This window comes from Plecotus auritus, assembly GCF_963455305.1.
Source record: "Plecotus auritus genome assembly, chromosome: X".
Lineage (NCBI taxonomy): Eukaryota > Metazoa > Chordata > Mammalia > Chiroptera > Vespertilionidae > Plecotus > Plecotus auritus.
The window spans coordinates 54578980-54597901 of record NC_137784.1 but is presented as its reverse complement, the minus strand read 5'-3'; the positions used below and the strand labels follow the sequence as shown (position 1 = coordinate 54597901).

The 18922-nt window shown below is 42.2% G+C and overlaps 1 protein-coding gene across 2 annotated transcripts in view; it reads right to left on the bottom strand.

Annotated features, from left to right (window-relative positions):
* Positions 1-15284, bottom strand: part of IGBP1 (immunoglobulin binding protein 1) — a 49892-nt gene extending 34608 nt beyond the window's left edge. The window contains exons 1-5 of one of the 2 annotated variants that reach the window (XM_080652801.1): positions 14583-15284; positions 13926-14219; positions 4603-4798; positions 2787-2866; positions 1722-1834 (exon numbers count right to left, since the gene is read on the bottom strand). In XM_080652801.1, coding sequence (XP_080508927.1) covers positions 1722-1834; positions 2787-2866; positions 4603-4798; positions 13926-14219; positions 14583-14776 — 877 coding nt within the window. In that variant the 5' untranslated portion in view covers positions 14777-15284. The remainder of the gene's footprint in view (positions 1-1721; positions 1835-2786; positions 2867-4602; positions 4799-13925; positions 14220-14582) is intronic. The other variant, XM_080652802.1, reaches the window with a different exon arrangement.
* Between the last annotated feature and the right edge of the window lie 3638 nt (positions 15285-18922).

Below are 18922 nucleotides of genomic sequence, written 5' to 3'. Positions count from 1 at the left end.
CTATGTTTTTTCCAATCGTTTTTGTTTTTCAGATAGGCTAATTTGTGTTGATTTATCTTCAAGTTAACTGACACTTTCTTCTGTCATTGCCAATCTCTCAAGCTCATCCAATGGTTTTTAAAGTTCGGATACCATATTGTTTGTTCCAGATTTTGTTGTGTATTGTCTCTACTTCTCTGCTGAGACATCTTCTCTTTTAATTCTTTACAAGCAAATTTTCCCCTGTGCCTGGAGCACAGAAATAAGTTGCTTTAAAGTCCTTGTCTGCTAATTTCAACATCTGAGTCATCTTGGGGTTGGTTTCCATTGATTGCTTTTCCTCTTGAATATAAGTCACATTTTTCTGTGTGTTTTTTTTCATATGTAGTTTATGACTGAATAAAAGACTTCATAAATGGTATGTTATACAGATTCTGAATTGTTTCATTCCACTAAAAAGTACTGATTTTTCATTTTAGTAGGCAGTTAATTTATCTAAAACCAAATTCCAAATTCTATTTCCTCTGCATTGGGCAGTAGCTGCATTTTCCATTCAGTTATTTTAGACTCTCCCTAGGGTGCTTGGAATCTATCCTATGCATGTGGAGCTTGAGTCAGCCAGAGATGTGGGCAGGTTTATGTAGAGAATTAGGACTCCTCCTCTGTGGTTCTCTTCTTTCTGGGATATTCTTCTGACCTTTCAGTTGCTATAGTCATCCGAACTCAGTTCTCCCATTGCACAACCAAAAAGACTAAGTTTCTATCCAAGTTTTACGTACTCCCATCACAGCATCTGCAGCCTGCCCATGGGTGAAAAGCCATAAAAAACCAGAAAAGCCTTTCAAATTGACCACTCTTCTTTCCTTTGTGCTATATTTAAAACAGCCCTAGAACTTGGAATATTAAGGCCTGAATTAAAATTCTAACCTAGCCACTTTTTAGCTATGTTGACTTTGCATATGTCAGTTCTCAGACACCATTTCCTCATATTAAAACGTGGTTAAAATGTCTGCTTCATGGGTTAAGACCAAATGAGATAATACATGAGATAAGGAAACTGAGGCTCAGAGGGGCTATATGATGTCCTATCAAGTAATAGGAGTAATTGGTTACCCCAGCTCTGTCTGTGCTTTTTCTGCTAAAACCATATTGCTTTCATCTTTCTAATGACCACCCTTCACCTTTCCCTCCCAAAGACACCTTCAAGTATCTCTATGATCTAATTACCAATTTGGGCACCAAAAATACAGTAAGTCAAAATCCCTGCCCTCAAGAAGTTCTAAGTACCACTCTTATCTTGTAAGTGTTGAATGACCTCCAGTCTATGTCTGCTTTTGGTCACTCTCCAGTGCCTTTAGGTAGTTATTTTGTGATAGCTTTTCCAGTTTGTAATTGTTAACTATAGGAGGTGCTGACCTAATACAACCTGTTCTGCTAATACCAGAAGCAGAGCTGCTATCAGTGGATTTTTGGTTTTACTATCTTGTTGCTCAGCTTGTTTTTATGCCATAATATTTGCAGAGGTTCAAAACCTACACTTCTTCACTGCCCCGATCCTCCCAGAATTATCGGCTATTTATTTTACTAATAAGTGAAATAAAATACTGCCTAGAGTCTTTATGTTACTCAGAATCTTTGTCCAGATTACTTCTGCTCCTAAAGGACAGCGATACTTGGTCAGAATTTCATTGCTGGGGAAAAAGGAACCATAGTGTAACTACCTTCCTCCCAGCCCTTCATACCTGATGTTGTTCTGGCTATTCCCTGATCTGGTAAAGCTCCCAACTTCCGATGCTGATCATACCAGTCATTCACTGTCATGGTTGCCAGACTTGGATAACCAGCTCCAAATACTCTGCAAAAATCACATTGTATTTAGAAAACTAAACATAAATAGCACTATTAAAAAGCCTCTTCTCTTTAGTGGCAAAACCTATGTCTGTTTTATCCTCCCTCCCCTAACCAGGCATCTTCTGAGGAGTTGTGCAAACTCCTGTAAGGATATGTAAAAAGAGGCATCCAGGAAGGGGCATTAAAGTCTTTCATGAGATGATAAATAGCCCAGGATAATCTCCCAATAAGCAATTCCAGAGGCCAATGCCCCATAGAGCAGTGATGATACTGTGAAAAGGGTACTTATACTTGGTGAGTCTAAAACAGGGGTGGGCAAACTTTTTGACTCGAGGGCCACAATGGGTTCTTAAACTGGACCGGAGGGCCAGAACAAAAGCATGGATGGAGTGTTTGTGTGAACTAATATAAATTCAAAGTAAAGGAGCAGAGGGGAGAGCAAGAGAACCCTCCGCTCTTTCGGCTCCGCGGGCCGGATAGAACAGCTGAACGGGCCGGATCCGGCCCGCGGGCCGTAGTTTGCCCACGGCTGGTCTAAAAGGTATGCAGAGGAAGGAGACTCTCCCGCCACCTTATGGAAAAGCATCTCAAGAACTCAGATAGGCAAACATGTTGTTTTGAGAACTGTAGCTGAAGGTAATGGGAAAAAATTTTAAAGTGTACAATTCTCCATTTGATTCCTTTCTTCTTTGTTTTTAATTAATTAACAGATTATTTTTATTGGTTTCCTTTTGAGATCTTTTTAAGCTCAGGTTTGTGAGGGAAATGTCTGCTGAAGGCCAAAGACAGAGAAGTTATTGGAAGAGATAATATTCCTTTGACGAAAGAATAGCCTCGAAGGCAAAGCCATGCCCTCTTAATAGTGCCCATTCTGCTTGGCACCAGGCATTGCAAATGAACCACAAAAGCAAGGCACCCCACTTTTTAGTACTACCCCACTTTTTAGTACTACCTACTTGGCTTGGGCTGCATCCCGAGTGAGAATAAAGGGTTTCACTGGAGGCCTGGACGGACGAGATGAGTGAGAAGTTGATGCCTAAAAAGGAAATTAACTATCAGAAGTGTATTTGCCTTTGCCCACCCCACTGTGCAGCCTCTTAGGTCTTCAGGAGCTCAGAAAGCCCTGGATTCAAAATTCAGTTACTCCCTGCATATCAGTCTCTGAGACATATCAGCAGATATTAATGATGGAGGTTGCTTAGCTCTCTTGAGGACACCCGAGTACCTTGCTGAAGAGAGAGAAAGAGAAAGCTCACTCAGGAATCATCTCACCACAAGTAAAAAACTGTTTGGCTTTAAAATGTCCCCCCTCCAAAAGAGATGCCAAAGGCTTCTTCAATGATCCATCTTAATCCCTTGAGATAAATTTTAAGTCCCTTTCCTTAGCCTGGCCTTTAGTGCTAAAGTTCAATTATGACCCTGTAATTATGCTATTAACTGTCAAGAACCCCTTAGGGTACTTTAGAAGTGGATGTTCCTAAATGCAAGGGGAGAATGGGTTAGCAGTTTTCATATATAGCTATATAGAAATGTTTCAAGGAACCCTGGCTACCCAGGTGCACAAAGAAACAAAATCTGGTCAATGGAAAGGTTTTCACTTGGTTCAAGCTCCATCATTCCCAGAGCCAATCTCAATACCAAATGAGAGAGTATGCAAAAAGAAAAAAAAAAACAGCTCTAACCGGTTTGGCTCAGTGGATAAAGCGTTGGCCTGCGGACTGAAGGGTCCCAGGTTCGATTCCGGTCAAGGGCATATACCTTGGTTGTGGGCACATCCCCAGTAGGAGGTGTGCAGGAGGCAGCTGATCGATGTTTCTCTCTCATCGATGTTTCTAATTCTCTTTCCCTATCCCCTCCTCTCTGTAAAAAAATCAATAAAATATATTTTAAAAAAGGAAAAGAAAAAACCAGCAGCAAAGAAAGGGGCAGGAAAGGACCCAGAAGAGTCCAGTGTCATACAGTTTAAGACCACTCTAGATATGCTCAAGGAGCCTCATGATTGTTCATTCTTTAATCCTTTAACATGAGGGACTAGGTTGGTGTTACCTGAGGCAAAAGCTCCTGGGATAATTAGGAAAAGGTTTCCCTGAGGACTTAAATAAATGCCTGTGACCAGCTGATAAATTCAACTCAATTCCTCTTATATCAGAACCAAAAAGTTAAGTGGCAGCAGAGCCTAATCTTTTGAAGCAGCAGCTCCGAAACAGGATCATGATGTTCAAAGACAGCCAAAGCTGTAAGACACCAGGTGTTCATCACCAGTATGCCCAACATTTTGCTATGTCTCATACTGGAGGATCAAAAGGGGTGAGTGTGCATCACTATGTATGGTTAAACTGGGATTCATCTTCTTTCTACTCTTTTCTCTCTCTCCTGTTCCACTTTTCTTCTCTATTCCCATCCAATTCCTCTTTCCCTTTGATTATTATGGTCAAGCAGATTTTAAAAGCCTATCTCCCTATGCCTTCTTCAGCAGTTATGACTTTCCATAGCCAAAACCAATTTTTACTTCAGGGAAATCTCCCTCCCCCGAGGCATGTCACAAAATTACAAATGACTAAAAGTGTGTTACAGGTTAGTAGGCACTGGGGAACAAAACTGTAAACCAGAGAGAAAGCTATCCTAGTGAACCTTCAGCCTTCTTCCACTGAACTTAATAAGAACAATGATTTTATGAAGACTCAAAAGCATTTAAATTTGATTATTGTCCTATAGAACATTCAAATCTCTGATATCAGTTTTTTTTAATTATATAGCAGTGAACAGACTTACCTCTTTTGAAGAGTCTTTTCCTCTCAGGATATTCATCTCCTGGTCAATGCTCTCAATCTCTTCTAAGCAGATACCAATCCACCTTCGAAGGTGAAGGAGGTAATACTCACGAACATGCTCATCATCTGCTTCACCACTTTCCACAGCAGATTTCATTTCAGACAACCTATGCTCCATCTCCTTCTTCTGCTTGTATCTGTTCCACAGGAAAGCATTACCCGTGAACTTAAAAATAAAGAGGTTTTCCTTCAAAAGAAGGCCACAGTAAGATTTTACCTTTGCAAGTGATCAGGAAGTCAGCACGCCAATTTCCACTTTGGCAACAGTATAGATTCTATACTTCAGAACTTGCCAACAGTTCTCTCAAGACTACAAGGCAAGGAAGGGATCAGCAGCAGCTGAGAAATACATCTGAAGCCAGAGAAGTATAGACATAACCTGATTTGAGCAACTCCTCCCATCCTCTTTAGAGATGGAGTGCCTTAGTCATTTTATATCAACCTTTACTAGGTTGAGTGTTTAGTACCACGTAATATCCACTTGGGAATTACAACTTCAAAGAATCATAGAATCTTAGGGGTCATTTACCTGCCACTGATGTAGGAATTCCTTGCGAAACAGCCTAAAAAATGATCTTTTCTTTTCTGCTGAGCAAAACATTCCCAGCTCTTCTGATGCATCTTAATATAAAGTCTCATAATCACCTTGCCTACCTTTCTTGGGATGCACTCTAGTGTCTCATCTATCATTCATTTAACAAATATTTACTGAGTACCTATTGTATGACAGGCACTGTTCTCAGTGCTGGAGATACAGCTGTGTATACAAGTCCTTACTCTCCTGAAGCTTTCGTTCTAGTGGGAGAAGACAAAAAGAAATAGATGAGGAGTCAGGTGGTGATAAGTGCTATGAAGAAGCAAAAAGCAAGGTAGAATGGATAGACAGATGGTGTGAAGGTAGGGGTGCTATTATATACAAGATGATCAGGAGAGACCTCTCTGAAGAAATGACATTTGAGCAAAGATTTCAAAGAAATTGGTAAGCAAGCCATGTCAATATCTGGAAGGGTGTTGTTGTTTTTACAGGAGAAAATCAAGTTTTAATACATGCGCATGGGGAACTCACATAAGTGTAAATTTCAAAAGACAGTGAGGCAACATTGGGTATATAAGACAGTTTTGGACAAAGGAGAAAGGAGTGGGGATGGGGTATTAGATTTCAGAAGTGAGAATGGGCGATTTACTGGTAGTTCAGGAAGAGTGGAACATGCATGGCATGGCAAGGAAGTCCTTGCTAGGTGACTCAGAGACAATGGGACACAGGGGGTATCTAGCTAACAAGAGCCTGCCAGAAGCCCTCTCATTTACCACACTTAATTCAAATAGGGCTAACGCTGCATCCTAGGATCTCTGTCTGAATCTCTTGGGCAGGAAAAAGGGGGGATCAAAGGTTCTAAGTCTTGTTTCTTAATAAACAGCTTAAAATCAATATCTCAAAAAGGCAGCTTCAGGGTGGCAAAACTTTGGTTCCCTCTGAGTATTTGTTCTAAGGGGGAAAAGTAAATCGGAAGGTCCTGGCTGGAAGAGTGACTGGCCAAACATGTTTGAGAAATAGCGAGGAGGCCAGTGCGCTAGTGCAGTGGTCGGCAAACTCATTAGTCAACAGAGCCGCAGTTTGCCAACCACTGCGTTAGTGTAAAGTGAAGAACGACAGGAAATGGGGTCAGATATACAACCAGGGCCATAATTTGCAGAACCTTGTAGGGAATAAGACCCAGCATATCAAATGCCATGATATTTAGAGTGAGATGGAAAAGCCACTGAAGGCTTTTGGATAGAATACAGGACAGGAATAGAGTGACATGAAAACTCTTTTAAATGGACCACTCTGGCTGTGTGTGTGTGGACTCTAGACTAGCGGTCGCCAACCTTTTGGACCTCACGGACCACTGGTTGGCGACTGTTGCTCCATGGGAGCTGGGAGCCAAGAGTGGAAGCAGAGAAATCAAGTAAGAGGACACTGCCAAAATCCAGGTGAGAGATAGTGATTTGCAATAGGGAGGCGGTGAGATATGGATATATTTAAAATATAAAACAGGACTTGCTAATTTTTGAATGTAAAGGCTTGAAAGAAAGAGAGGAGTCAAGGAAAAACTCCATGGCTTCCAAGAGAAGTATCGTGAAATATCCAAGTCTGAAACCCCACTCTAGCCCTCCAGAATCGGATGCTCCTCTGGAGGTGTTCACCCAAAACTGCAGTTCTTAACATGAGATTCTAGACTAGACAGAGGTTGTTGTTTTGTTTGTGTTTTTTTTTTTTTTGGGGGGGGGCAGTGGTCCTTGAACATTCTAAAATTTTATATGGAATTCTACAGATATGCACTTTTGTTGTAATGGTAAGCCATTACATGAAAACACTCCCTTATCACCCTAGGAACCCCAATGCCTATCACCCTTTTGACTCTGGACAACTTTCACTGTTCCCTTTTCCAGTTTCCAAGCTGCTGAAGAGAGCTAATGAATTATAAATTTATGACCACTTTGAGTGGTCACTCTTGCTCAGCTATCCTTTTGTTCATCTTTTGTGGATCCCGTGCCACCATCACACCAGATGGCCTGCAATTCAACTTCCCCCCTTTACCTTAAAATCACTTGCCCAGCTGGTGTGGCTCAGTAGTTGAGCATCGACCCATGAACCAGGAGATCATGGTTCGATTCCAGGTCAGGGCACATGCCTGGGTTGCAGGCTAGATCCCCAGTGGGGGCTGTGCAGGAGGCAACTGATCAATAATTCTCTCTCATCATTGATGTTTCTATCTCTCTCCCCCTTCCCCTTCCTCTCTGAAATCAATATAAACATAGTTTAAAAAAATCTCTGTACCTTCACCTTTCCTCTCATCCATAAGGGGCTAATGCTATCTTTAGGAGCCAAGGCCATCTCTTTAACATTCCACTCTTGCTACAAATCCTACCCCCACCCACATTCTTCCAGGCCTCACTCTATCAATTACCCTCCGTCATTAGCAGTTACAATTTTTCACTCTACTGGTGTCTTTCCCCTTTCCTAGACACACCTTCCCCCAAACATATTCTATTTCTTTGTTCTATGCTATAGTAGAAATGGCACCAGAACTAGGAAGTTGAAGACCTAGGTTTAAATCCTAGCATGCACTTACTAGCTATGTAACTTGGACATGTCAATTCTCAGAGCCAAATTCCTTATCTCTAACATGAGAATATTTGCTTTGTGGAGTTGTTAAGAGGATCAAATGGCACATGAAAGTGCTTTGTAAGCAGCAATGTAATATGAATATTGTTAGCTAATAAAAAAAATTGAGTCTAGGAAAGGCTAGATGATGCCCCACCAATTAAGGGGTAGAAATTGGTCACCCCAGGTTTGTCTGACTAAAAAGCCCAGGCTTTTTCTGCTATACCACATTGCTTCCATCTTCCTAAAGACCACTCTGACTCTCCCAAAGACAACTCAAGTACCTACTATAATCCACTTACTGGGCACCAAGAATACAGTGATACAATTGGGATACAAAAGATACAATTAGATTCTGACATTTAGGAATTTCAAGTCTAGAGAATAATATCCTATGTAATAAAAGAGTAATATGCAAACTGACCATACATCTGCTACATCCACAAGCCACGCACACCAGCCAATCAGGAGTAAGTATGCAAACTAACCCAACCAAGATGGTTGTGGCCACAGAGTGAGCATGAGGCTTGGGTTTCCCCAGCAATGGAAGAAGCCAAGCTTTCTGCATACCCTGGCCAGCCCTGGACTCCACTCAAGGCTACAAAGTCTCAATTATAGAAGATAAATAAATCCCAACAAAAATGGCAGCAGCCACGGAGCTGGAGAGAGCAGGAGGCTTGAGTTGCCCCTGGCGATGGAAGAAGCCAAGCTTCCCGCCCGCCCTGGCCTCCCCTGCCCTGCACTCCGCTCAAGGCTACAAAGTTTCAATTATAGAAGATAAATAAATCCCAACAAAAATGGCTGCGGCCACGGAGCAAGCAGGAGGCTTGGCTCCGCTCAAGGCTACAAAGTTTCAATTATAGGTCACTGGGGGGTGTGGCCAGCCTGCAAACCACCACAGGCCCCTTGCCCAGGCCGCCCCACACTCCAAGGGAACCCCCACCCTGATCCGGGACACCCTTCAGGGCAAACCAGCTGGCTCCCACCCATGCACCAGGCCTCTATCCTATCTAATAAGAGTAATATGCAAATTGGCCATCACTCCAACACACAAGATGGCTGCCCCATGTGTACACAAGATGGCTACCACAAGATGGCCAGCAGGGGAGGGCAGTTGGGAGGGACCAGGCCTACAGGGAATGGCAGTTGGGGGGGACCAGGCCTGCAGGGGAGGGCAGTTAGGGGTGACCAGGCCTGCAGGGGAGGGCAGTTAGGGGCAAACAGGCTGGCAGGGAAGCAGTTATGCATCAATCAGGCTGGCAGGGGAGTGGTTAGGGGGTGATCAGGCTGGCAGGCAGAAGCAGTTAGGGGCAATCAGGAAGGCAGGCAGGCGAGCAGTTGGGAGCCAGCAGTCCTGGATTGTGAGAGGAATGTCCAACTGCCCGTTTCGGCCCGATCCCACCGGATCATACATCATTGATGCTTCTGCCTCTCTCTCCCTCTCCTTTCCTCTCTGAAATCAATAAAAAATATTTTTTTAAAAGAGTCTTAAAATATTTAAAACCTTTTATCTAGTCACTGGTCCTTCTAGAAATCTATCCTAAGGAAACATACAAAAGATCTGGCCTAAATGGGCAGTCGGACATCCCTCGAGGGGTTCCAGATTGGAGAGGGTGCAGGCTGGGCTGAGGAACACACCCCCCCACCGGTGCATGAATTTCGTGCACCGGGCCTCTAGTAGTTATTATAAGAACCATAAACTAAGTGTCATAATATGGGGGAGGAGGGCGGTGATAGGTAGGGAGAAGCTTCAAGGAGGACATGACTTTTGCTCTCTCTTCCCCAGGCTTCTACAAGTAATTCTATCTGTACCTTGTTCAATCTCTTTCTTACTTCTGGTTGCTCTTTCATTTCTCTTCCTTCTCCCTTAACTTGTCCCCAAGGTTTTATCCTTGGCTTTTTTTTTTCCCTCTACATGTTATTCCTTGGCAAACTATACAAACCCACCAAAGCGCCTAAAGTTTTAGCACTAGTAACAAAATTGCCTGACAAGTTTTAGTTATTCATTTCCATCTGTCTATGGAGATGGTTATCCAGTGTCACTTTTGGAACTAAATTCAATAAATCTAAAATTAGATTTATTGCTTACCTAGCTTCTACTCTTCTATTTCTATCAAAAGAATGGAGGCACAGTCAATCAATCAGACTTACACTCACTCCTCAAAGATGGGAATTAGAGAGAATACGTGAAGAAAAAGGTTTTGAGAGAGAGAGGTGTTTTATGTAGCATGGCCTCAGTATGTAAAGTTGTGGGGTGGGGGAGGGAGGACCTACAAAAAGTAACTAAGGATCTGAACAATAATTTTTCTATTCATGGAAATGCTTCTTGCAAAAGTAATGTCTCTGATAGCTGTAACTTCATTTTTATTACCTCTTCCAAGTTTAAGTACTACTACAGCATGTTAACTTTTCTTTTTGCCTCTCTCTTCCATTTCAATATTCTATACACATCACTTCATTATGAAGACCTCTGAGCTTCTGCCAAATCAGACTACTCTCAATTCCCTGTACATACCTCAAACTGCCCTGGGCTTTTGCTCATGTTGTTCCTCCTACTTGTTAACAATAAATATTTCTTGAGCACCAGACCCTGTGGTCAACATACCACAGGGAACAAAAGAGAAATGGCCACTGACCTCCTGGAGCATACATTCTAGTAGGGTAGAAAGACAGATCAATGAAGAGCATTCCATGCAAAGACAACATGAACAAAGACTCTTTAGAATGAAGGAGCTGGGACTGTTCAAAGAATGAAAGGCTACTGAGCAAAGGGAGTGTGATACACAATGAGACTGGAGAGAGGCAGGCACCTGACCATGCAGGGCCTTGTAGTTGTTAGTGGTTTGGCTATTTCAGGTGAGAGATACTGGTGGTCTAGACTAAGGTATGAGATAATGGAGATGGAGAGAAGCAGAAGGACATGATACATTTTGTAGCTAGAATTGGCAAGCCTTGAAGACTGATTGGATGTGGAGATTCAGAAGGGACGAACTGAAGCTAACTTCTAGGTTTCTGGCTTAAACACCTGGTGAATGGTGATAAACCTATTAAGATGGTGAAGTCTTGGGTGTGGGGGGATATTTGCAGGTTAAGAAGCCAAGGGTTCAACTAAGGGCATGTTAAGTTTGAGATGTCTATGAAACATCCATGTAGGACAGAGATTTTCAATCGATGTGCTGCAATAATTTTTAAAACATGCAATACCTGACTATTTAGTCAGGAGCACTGACCTCTTTTCCCTTAGATTGTCAAATAAAAAAATGAGACAACAGCCAACACAACAATAGCCACCTGGTGTGAACAAATCAAAATTAGACCTATTTTTTTATCAGATCGGCAAAAAGTATATTTTTTTACGTGTCACAGAATTTTACTAATTATTTTATGTATGCCACGAGATGAAAAAGGTTGAAAATCACTGATGTAGGGTGTTGGAAGTCTGAGTCTGAAAGTAAGAACATGTTGATATCTCATCTGTCAAGCATGTAAAGAAAATGTTCAAAGATCAAGCTTTCTAGCTAAAGAAATGCAAATCAAAACCATGAAATACTTTTGTTTGCCCAATTGGATTTTCCAAGTGTTAACATCCAAGATCAGTGCAGTGGGACACACTCTGCAATTTGTTATTGTGGAAAGCAACACACTGTTACCGTCAAGAGTCTTAAAATATCCAGGCATGGCTCAGTGGTTGAGCATTGACCTATGAACCAGAAGGTCATGGTTTAATTCCTGGTCAGGGCACATGCCCAAGTTGTGAGCTTGATCCCCAGTGTGGGGCGTGCAGGAGGCATTTGATCAATGATTCTCTCTCATCATTGATATATCCATCTCCCTCTCCCTTCCTCTCTGAAATCAATAAAAAATATTTTTTTAAAAGAGTCTTAAAATATTTAAAACCTTTGATCTAGTCACTGGTCCTTCTAGAAATCTATCCTAAGGAAACAATAAATATTTGTGTGACAGATGCAGTTAAAGATGTTTGTTTGAGCAAAAAAGAAAAAAAGAGAACTCATGGACATGGACAAGTGTGGTGATGGCAGGAGAGGGGGATGTGGGGTTGAGGGGGTAGGGAGTGGGGGCTGGAGGAGGAAGAGGGCATAGAGGAGATAAATGGTGATGGAAAAGTTAAATTAAAAATTAAAAAATATATATGTTTGGCCTGGCCAGTATGGCTCAGTGCTTGAGTGTTGACCCATGCACCAAGAGGTTGCTGATTTGATTCTGGGCTTAATCCCCAGTAGGGGGCATGCAAGAGGCAGCTTATCAATGTTTTTCTCTCATCAATGTTTCTCTCTCATCAATGTTTCTCTCTCGCCCTCTCTCTTCCTCTTTCTCTAAAATTAATAAAAACATATAATAAAAACAGATGTTTGTTCTTAACATTATTTAGAATATCAAAAATAAAAGCCCAAACCATAAATAGTCTAAGTATTTGACAATAAAAGATTAGTTTAAATACTTATGGTATATCTATGGGCTGAAATGTTATGTAGCCATTAAATACCATGGTTTCAAAAGACACAGGGAAATGATCACAATACAATGTTAGGTTAAAAAAGATGAAAAACTATATATACAGTATTATTCCAAATTTATTAACTAAAATAACTAAATCATATCTAGAAGGAAACATTCAGAAAGTTAACAAAGTTCATCTATGAGTGCTAGGATTAAGGATTACTTTAATTTAAAAAATATTCTCTATTTTTCCAACTTTCTATCATGGGTATTACCTTTACATTCAGGAAAACCTGTAATCTCTATTTTTAATCATCCTTCAAGGCTTATCGCAAATGCTGTTACCTTCTGAAACCTTCCCAATCCCTCCAACCAGATCTGAGCACTCCCTTCTTTCTCCACAACGCTGTAAGGATGAAAAGGGGCCACACACTAATCTAACTCAGGGAAGGCCTGCATGGCAGTCTTGCAAACTAAGAGACCTAAAGTAACCACAAAGGATGGTCTGAAACTAAAACTTAAAAAGCAGCTTATAGTGGGTAGTCATGTCCTAGGCCAGTATCTTCTCTGACAAAGATCAACTCTTTACTGAGTCTCTTGTCTTTCTGCATCTAAGATAATATAGCTGTAGAATGTCAGGGTAACTTGTAACTTCCCTTTGTCTGGACCACTCAGGGTATGACAAATGGTACCAGGGCCAAGACCACAAATTCCCTCATTATTATGTTAATCATTGATTGAGGTTGTACCTTCAACTTCCTCACACCCCAAGCTCCCCTAGGTCTGAATGCTCCATTCTTGACCATCATTCCCTCCCCCTCTCCACAACCCTCTTTGCATTCTAACACCACCTAATTACCCATAGTTATTCCCCACCACACATCTCCAACCCCGCACAGCTCTTTAATGCCCCTATATCTTAGTAATGCTATCTGTGCTGCCTAATGCCCTCCTTTCATCTTCTAGGTAATATTCCTATTCATCCTTAAACAACTCATCATTATGAGTAACCTGTTCCAGGGAGCCTTCTCCTCTTTCTTGCTCCCTCTTTGGTTAGGTACCTTGTACATCTTTCTATCACATCATTTTATGTTGATACTGTTTCTATGCCTTTTTTCCTCACCAGACTGTATGCATAGTTCCTAGACACTGTGAGCATTCTTTAAATATGTTAAAAAAAACTAAACTGAGAGCAAGCAACTTGTTCAAGGTTACACGATGAAGTTATGCCAGGGCTAAGATTAGTTCAGGATGTTGCACACCTGATCCAGTACTGTTAGAACAGATTCTCAATCAATGGATTGTAAATGGACTACAACTACAAGATATTGTGCCCTTCAGAGATATTTGCCCCACAGTCCTATACAAATATTACCATGTTGTGATGTGGGAGAGATTGGGAGACAATCTGCTAAACTACATTGCTGCTGTTGGCAACCATAAGGAGTCTAATGGTTAGGAATGATCATCTCAACAAAGGTAGAGGGTTCTTGAAAAACTCAGTAGAGTTTGCTAGCACCAGGGCCTATGCCCAATAAAAATGAAAAGAGTGACATATATCATTGTCCACCCGCTCCCCCCCCCAAAAAAAAAAAACATGCACTCTCCTCAACAGCACTTGCCATTGGGCAGTTTTCAAATTATAATTACTGACCCACCTCTCTATTTTAGCCTGTCTTTGAGATGCCATAGCAACAAGGCTAGGATGGGCCATGGAGGAACTAGCTGTGTTATTTTCAGCTGAGTTGTTCTTGGTTTTGGGCAACTCAAACTCTGCCACATGATAGTGCTGGCACTGAGTTAAGTAGTTTAAAAAGTGTTCTCGAGCCCACTGCAAATGATCTAAGCGCTTGCTGGGGTTGCCTTGTTTCATGGCGAGGGCTCCTTGAAATGCTGGCACCATCAGGTACTTCAGGTCGGTGGAAGCAATCTCTTCCAAATCTTCATTTTGGCTGGAAAAAGCAAAGAGGAGGCTGTGAAGCCTGGTTGGGCATTAAAACGGTGGCCCTTGCTTCCTGAGGGTGGGAAGGGTTGGGGTGGGAGTGAGGCAAAGGGAGGAGGCAAGGGGAACAGTGGCTTGGTTTCTTCCAAGTGGCTGAGCGCTCACACCAGTCAACGGCCGATTCTACGTAACAGAGTCGTGGGATATTGACTACTCGGGGAGAGAGGTGGCGAATGTAAACAATGTACAGGAGATCACAATGGGAGGTAGGCACGAAAGTCCTTTAGTCTTAGTCTCCTCCACCAAGGCCCAATGGCTCCACCCTTGGTAACCATTATTACCTACGTTGTCAGCTATTACCCTCTCCCCATACCTGAACAAGTCGAGCTGCGCTAACATTTCGGCGGCCTGCTTAAGGAGCTGGAGTCCTTTCAACACCTTTTCTTGGACTGCCCGGGAACCGGTGGGCTCAGTCGCTACTTCCACTTCGTCCAGAAGCCGTCTGCTGATATCAAACAGCTCGGGTAGCCGTGGCAGCGGTAACTCGTCTTCTTCGGCCGCGGCCATCTTGAGGGAGGGAGGAACCCGGAAGACCTCACTTCCGGGATTAAACACAGCTACAGAGCTTGGTGAGAACCTACGAAACCGGAAGGGGCGCTACTTCGGTCCAGTGGTCCCATTGTTGCCGAAGCGCCAAAGAACCTTCTGAAGCAGCTGTTGGCCGGCCCTGGCAACCGTTTCCACTGTCTCATTTGACCGAGCTGTCGTTACTTGTAGGAGGCCTCGGAGAAAAACAAGTGCATGAGCAAAACGCTCATCCCTGTTTACGACTTGCTCCTCGTCGCGGAGTCTAAGCTGGGAAGCTCCATGGGCTCAGAGACCCAGCTATGGCGTGGCTGAGTACTGAGCGCGAGCGGCGCGCTTCCCGGAGCCGGTCTGCCGCGCGCCTAACCCCGCTAGGCGAGAGGCCGCGGCAGCCTGGGCTCCAGCCGCTGTGCCGCACCCGTGGCCCGCGGGTCTGAGCGCCAAGTGCTAGAATCGCCTCCACAGCTGGAGCTCTAGGATCCTCCCACCCAATCCTCTCCCGCCCACTTCCGCCTCAGGTCACCCTTCCTCCCACACACTGCCTTTCAAAAGTTTTCCTCTGTGAAACCTTCCTTGACACTCCCCACCCCGCGCCCCAGCCAAGCACAGTTCTGTGCATCTACAGACTATAGATCTGTGTATATCCCTTACTAGAATGAGTCTGATTAATTTTTGCTACCCTCTGGCTAGCCCAGTTGGTACTTATGAAGTAAGTGCTCAGTGTCAATACATAGCCACTAGCCACATGGGACTACTGAGTACTTGAATGTGCCTATTTTTAATTGAGATGTGTTGTAAATGTGAAACAGACACCGGAGTTTGAAAAGTTATTACTAAACAAGAATATATCAGTAATTTTTACACTGACTACGTTGTTGAAATGCTGTTATTTTGTATATATTGGGTTAAATGTATTAAAATTAATTTCACTTGTCTTTTCACGTGCCTACTAGAAAACTTAGATTTACATATTGGGCTCACATTTGTGGCTTACATTATATTTCTACTGGACAGTGCTGATGTAAAAATATAATTTGGGGGTGTCATTGCTTTGAACAAATCATTATAAATATATACTGATTACCTTAGGATACACCCCGAGTTGTCCTAGTAGATTTAAGATAAGTAGAAAATAAGCTTATTTTCTGGCCTGTAAAATAAGCTTTTAAACTAACTATAGTTGAAAAGAAAAAATTTTCATGTAAAAACAACTAGAGGGCAATATAGGACAGTATATAACTAGGTGATATGTAACATTGCACAGGCTGTTAGAAAACTAAAAAATGACATCATTCTATGCTAGGAATTCAGAAAGCTTCTTAGACATGATATGCTGTCATAGAATTTCAAATTTGGAAGGGGACCTCAAAAATCAAAGGAAAAACTGACACCAGTAAGGTTAAGTGACTTGCCCAACCAATTGTGACAAAGCCAGTGTCTTCCAAATTCAATTGTTTTTACTCCATCAATCTTAAATTGAGCTGGATTTAAAAAGATGGAGAGCCCTAGCCGGTTTGGTTCAGTGGATAGAGCATCGGCCTTCGGACTGAAGGGTCCCAGGTTCGATTCTGGCCTAGGGCACATGCCCAAGGTTGCACGCTTGATCCCCAGTGGGGGACGTGCAGGAGGAAGCAGATCAATGATTCTCTCATCATTGATGTTTCTCTCTCTCCCTTCCTCTCTGAAATCAATAAAAAAAAGATGGACAGGGCCTTTTATGTGGGGCAGAATTAAGTCCTTGGCTAAAACAATGCTTTGCAAGAGGGAGAGGAGAATGGGACATAAGTATAGGTTGGAAAAGCTTCCCAGATGTTTCTAATAAACCTCCCCTGGAGACCCCTCACCTTAGTTGAGAGGAAGGGAGACTGGCAAATTACCTAGTGTTTTATTTGTCTGGCACCTCTAATGACTCTAATAAATTTAACTTTTAGGGTCAGCCTTGGGCAGGAATACAAAGTAATAAGGTAGTGGAGGAGACTTGAAAACTCAGTAATTGTGAGACTAAAGAAAATTTGTTCATGTGCATTTGCTTGGATTAAGGTATAGCTTTACTGTTGTCTAAGAGAAAAAAAAAGCAGAATTTGAATTTGGTCCTGAACTTTGTGAGCCATTTTTTTCTATGGCTTCCAAAATGACAGTCTTAAGGGAGTTGCCAGTTACTTTAGAGTGCATATTAAATTGTCATTATAAGCATTGCATTGCATCTTATTTTGAGATACCAAGATTAATAAGTAAAAAATAATATAAATTAGTTGTTTATTGTGTTTCTGTATGTAAACACTTTATCACATTAAATCCCTATTGTGTATAGAAGGTTTTTTTTTAATTTTAAATATATTTTCATTGATTTCAGAGAGGAAATGAGAGGGAGAGAAAAATCAATGATGAGAGAGAATCAATGATCAGCTGCCTCCTGCACACCCCACACTGGGGACTGAGCCGGCAAACAAGGCATGTGCCCTTGACTGGAATTGAACCCGGGACAGGCTGATGCTCTATCCACTGAGTCAGAAAAGCTAGCGCTATATAGAAGATTTTTATAAAATCTTAATTTAGGAGAACTGGAAGGACCATTAGAAATCATCTATAATAATAAAAGCATAATATGCTAATTAGACTGGACGTCCTTCTGGACGAAGCCGGGGCTGCAAGGGAAAAGTCTGGGTCCCGGGTGCCTGCTGGCAGCCGGAGGGAAGCCTGGGTCCCGGGTGCTGGAGGGAAGCCGGTGCCGGCAGCCGGAGGAAGGGCCTACTCTTGCACGAATTTTGTGCATCGGGCCTCTAGTGTAAGTATAATTGTACTTAAACTTTTTGTTGTAGCAGAATTCTTTTTCCAAACCAAGTTTTAGACAGGCCATGATTTCAAAAGGGCTGCTGTGCTGGAGATGGGTTACCCCTGCCATGCCAACTCAGCCCATCTTTTCCCTAACCTGCTTAGTGGCACCCACAACACCAAGGTTGGCTGTCTGAGGGACTCAAGGGCTCTAAGTAACAGTATAAAAAGCACTAATCTGGCACAGCCTCCTCCTTTAGCAGTTGAGGAAACAGACCCTGAGAAGTTAAGTGACCTGCCCAAGGTCACACAGCTAAGATAACCTGGGCAACAGTATATAGAGTGAGTTGGGATGGGGAAAAACTAGAGTTCAGAATAGTAGAAAGCATTTTAATTAATCTATGCACGACCATAGAAATGAGATGACCTTTCAAATATTTCCTGATGTGACTTCACTGGTAGAGATGATAGATGTTCTTTTGTTCCATAAGGATCTTAACACAGATTTGTTATCTTGGATAATTGTATGATTCATGAAAGAAATGTTAAAGTAGACCTTTTCCTGCCCATCTGAATTGAGGTGCTTGGCTGGCAGTTGAGGCATTCTTTGGTTGGCTTTAGTGGGTCTGCTGCTATTTTATCTTGAGTAATACTCTACTGACATTTGTATCTGTAATGCCAGCAATAACACCAGATAAGATCAAATTGAGTATAGTGTAATTTGCCAAAAATTTATGGAATAATTACTTAATCCATAAGTGTTCAAACTATCTTTACAAAGTATTTTTGATATTTGAATTTACCTGGTAGTGTCAAGAGTTTTCATTAAGCCATGAAAGGAAAAACTCCAATATAATGAATCTTGCATTAAATGAAAGATTTAAATTCTTACTTCTATAGCCAACTCTGAGAAATGTGGTACAGCACTTAAAAATACTCTGGAGATCTGGATTTGAATCCTACCTCTTCTACTGAGTAGCTGTGTGACTTTGCAGAAGTCCCTTCCTTCCTTCCTTCTTTCCATATTCATTGTGTGCTATCTGAATGCTAGGCCCTGGGAATTAAAAGAACAATACACAGGGTTTGAGCCCTTAAGGTGTCCATAGTTCAACAGAAGAGACAAGTAAACAATCAAATCGTAATTTGGTAACAATGCAGGAAATAACTTCGGCATTGAGGGAGCATTCTCTTAAAGGTCAAACTCCATATCTGACTTATGAGATCCTTTCTGATCTGATATGACATCCTTCCCCCCGTTCCTCCATGGATCCTAACCTATATTTTAGCAGATTCTCCTAATTCTCCAAACCTATCATATTCTCTTAGGCCAGTGGTTCTCAACCTTCCTAATGCTGC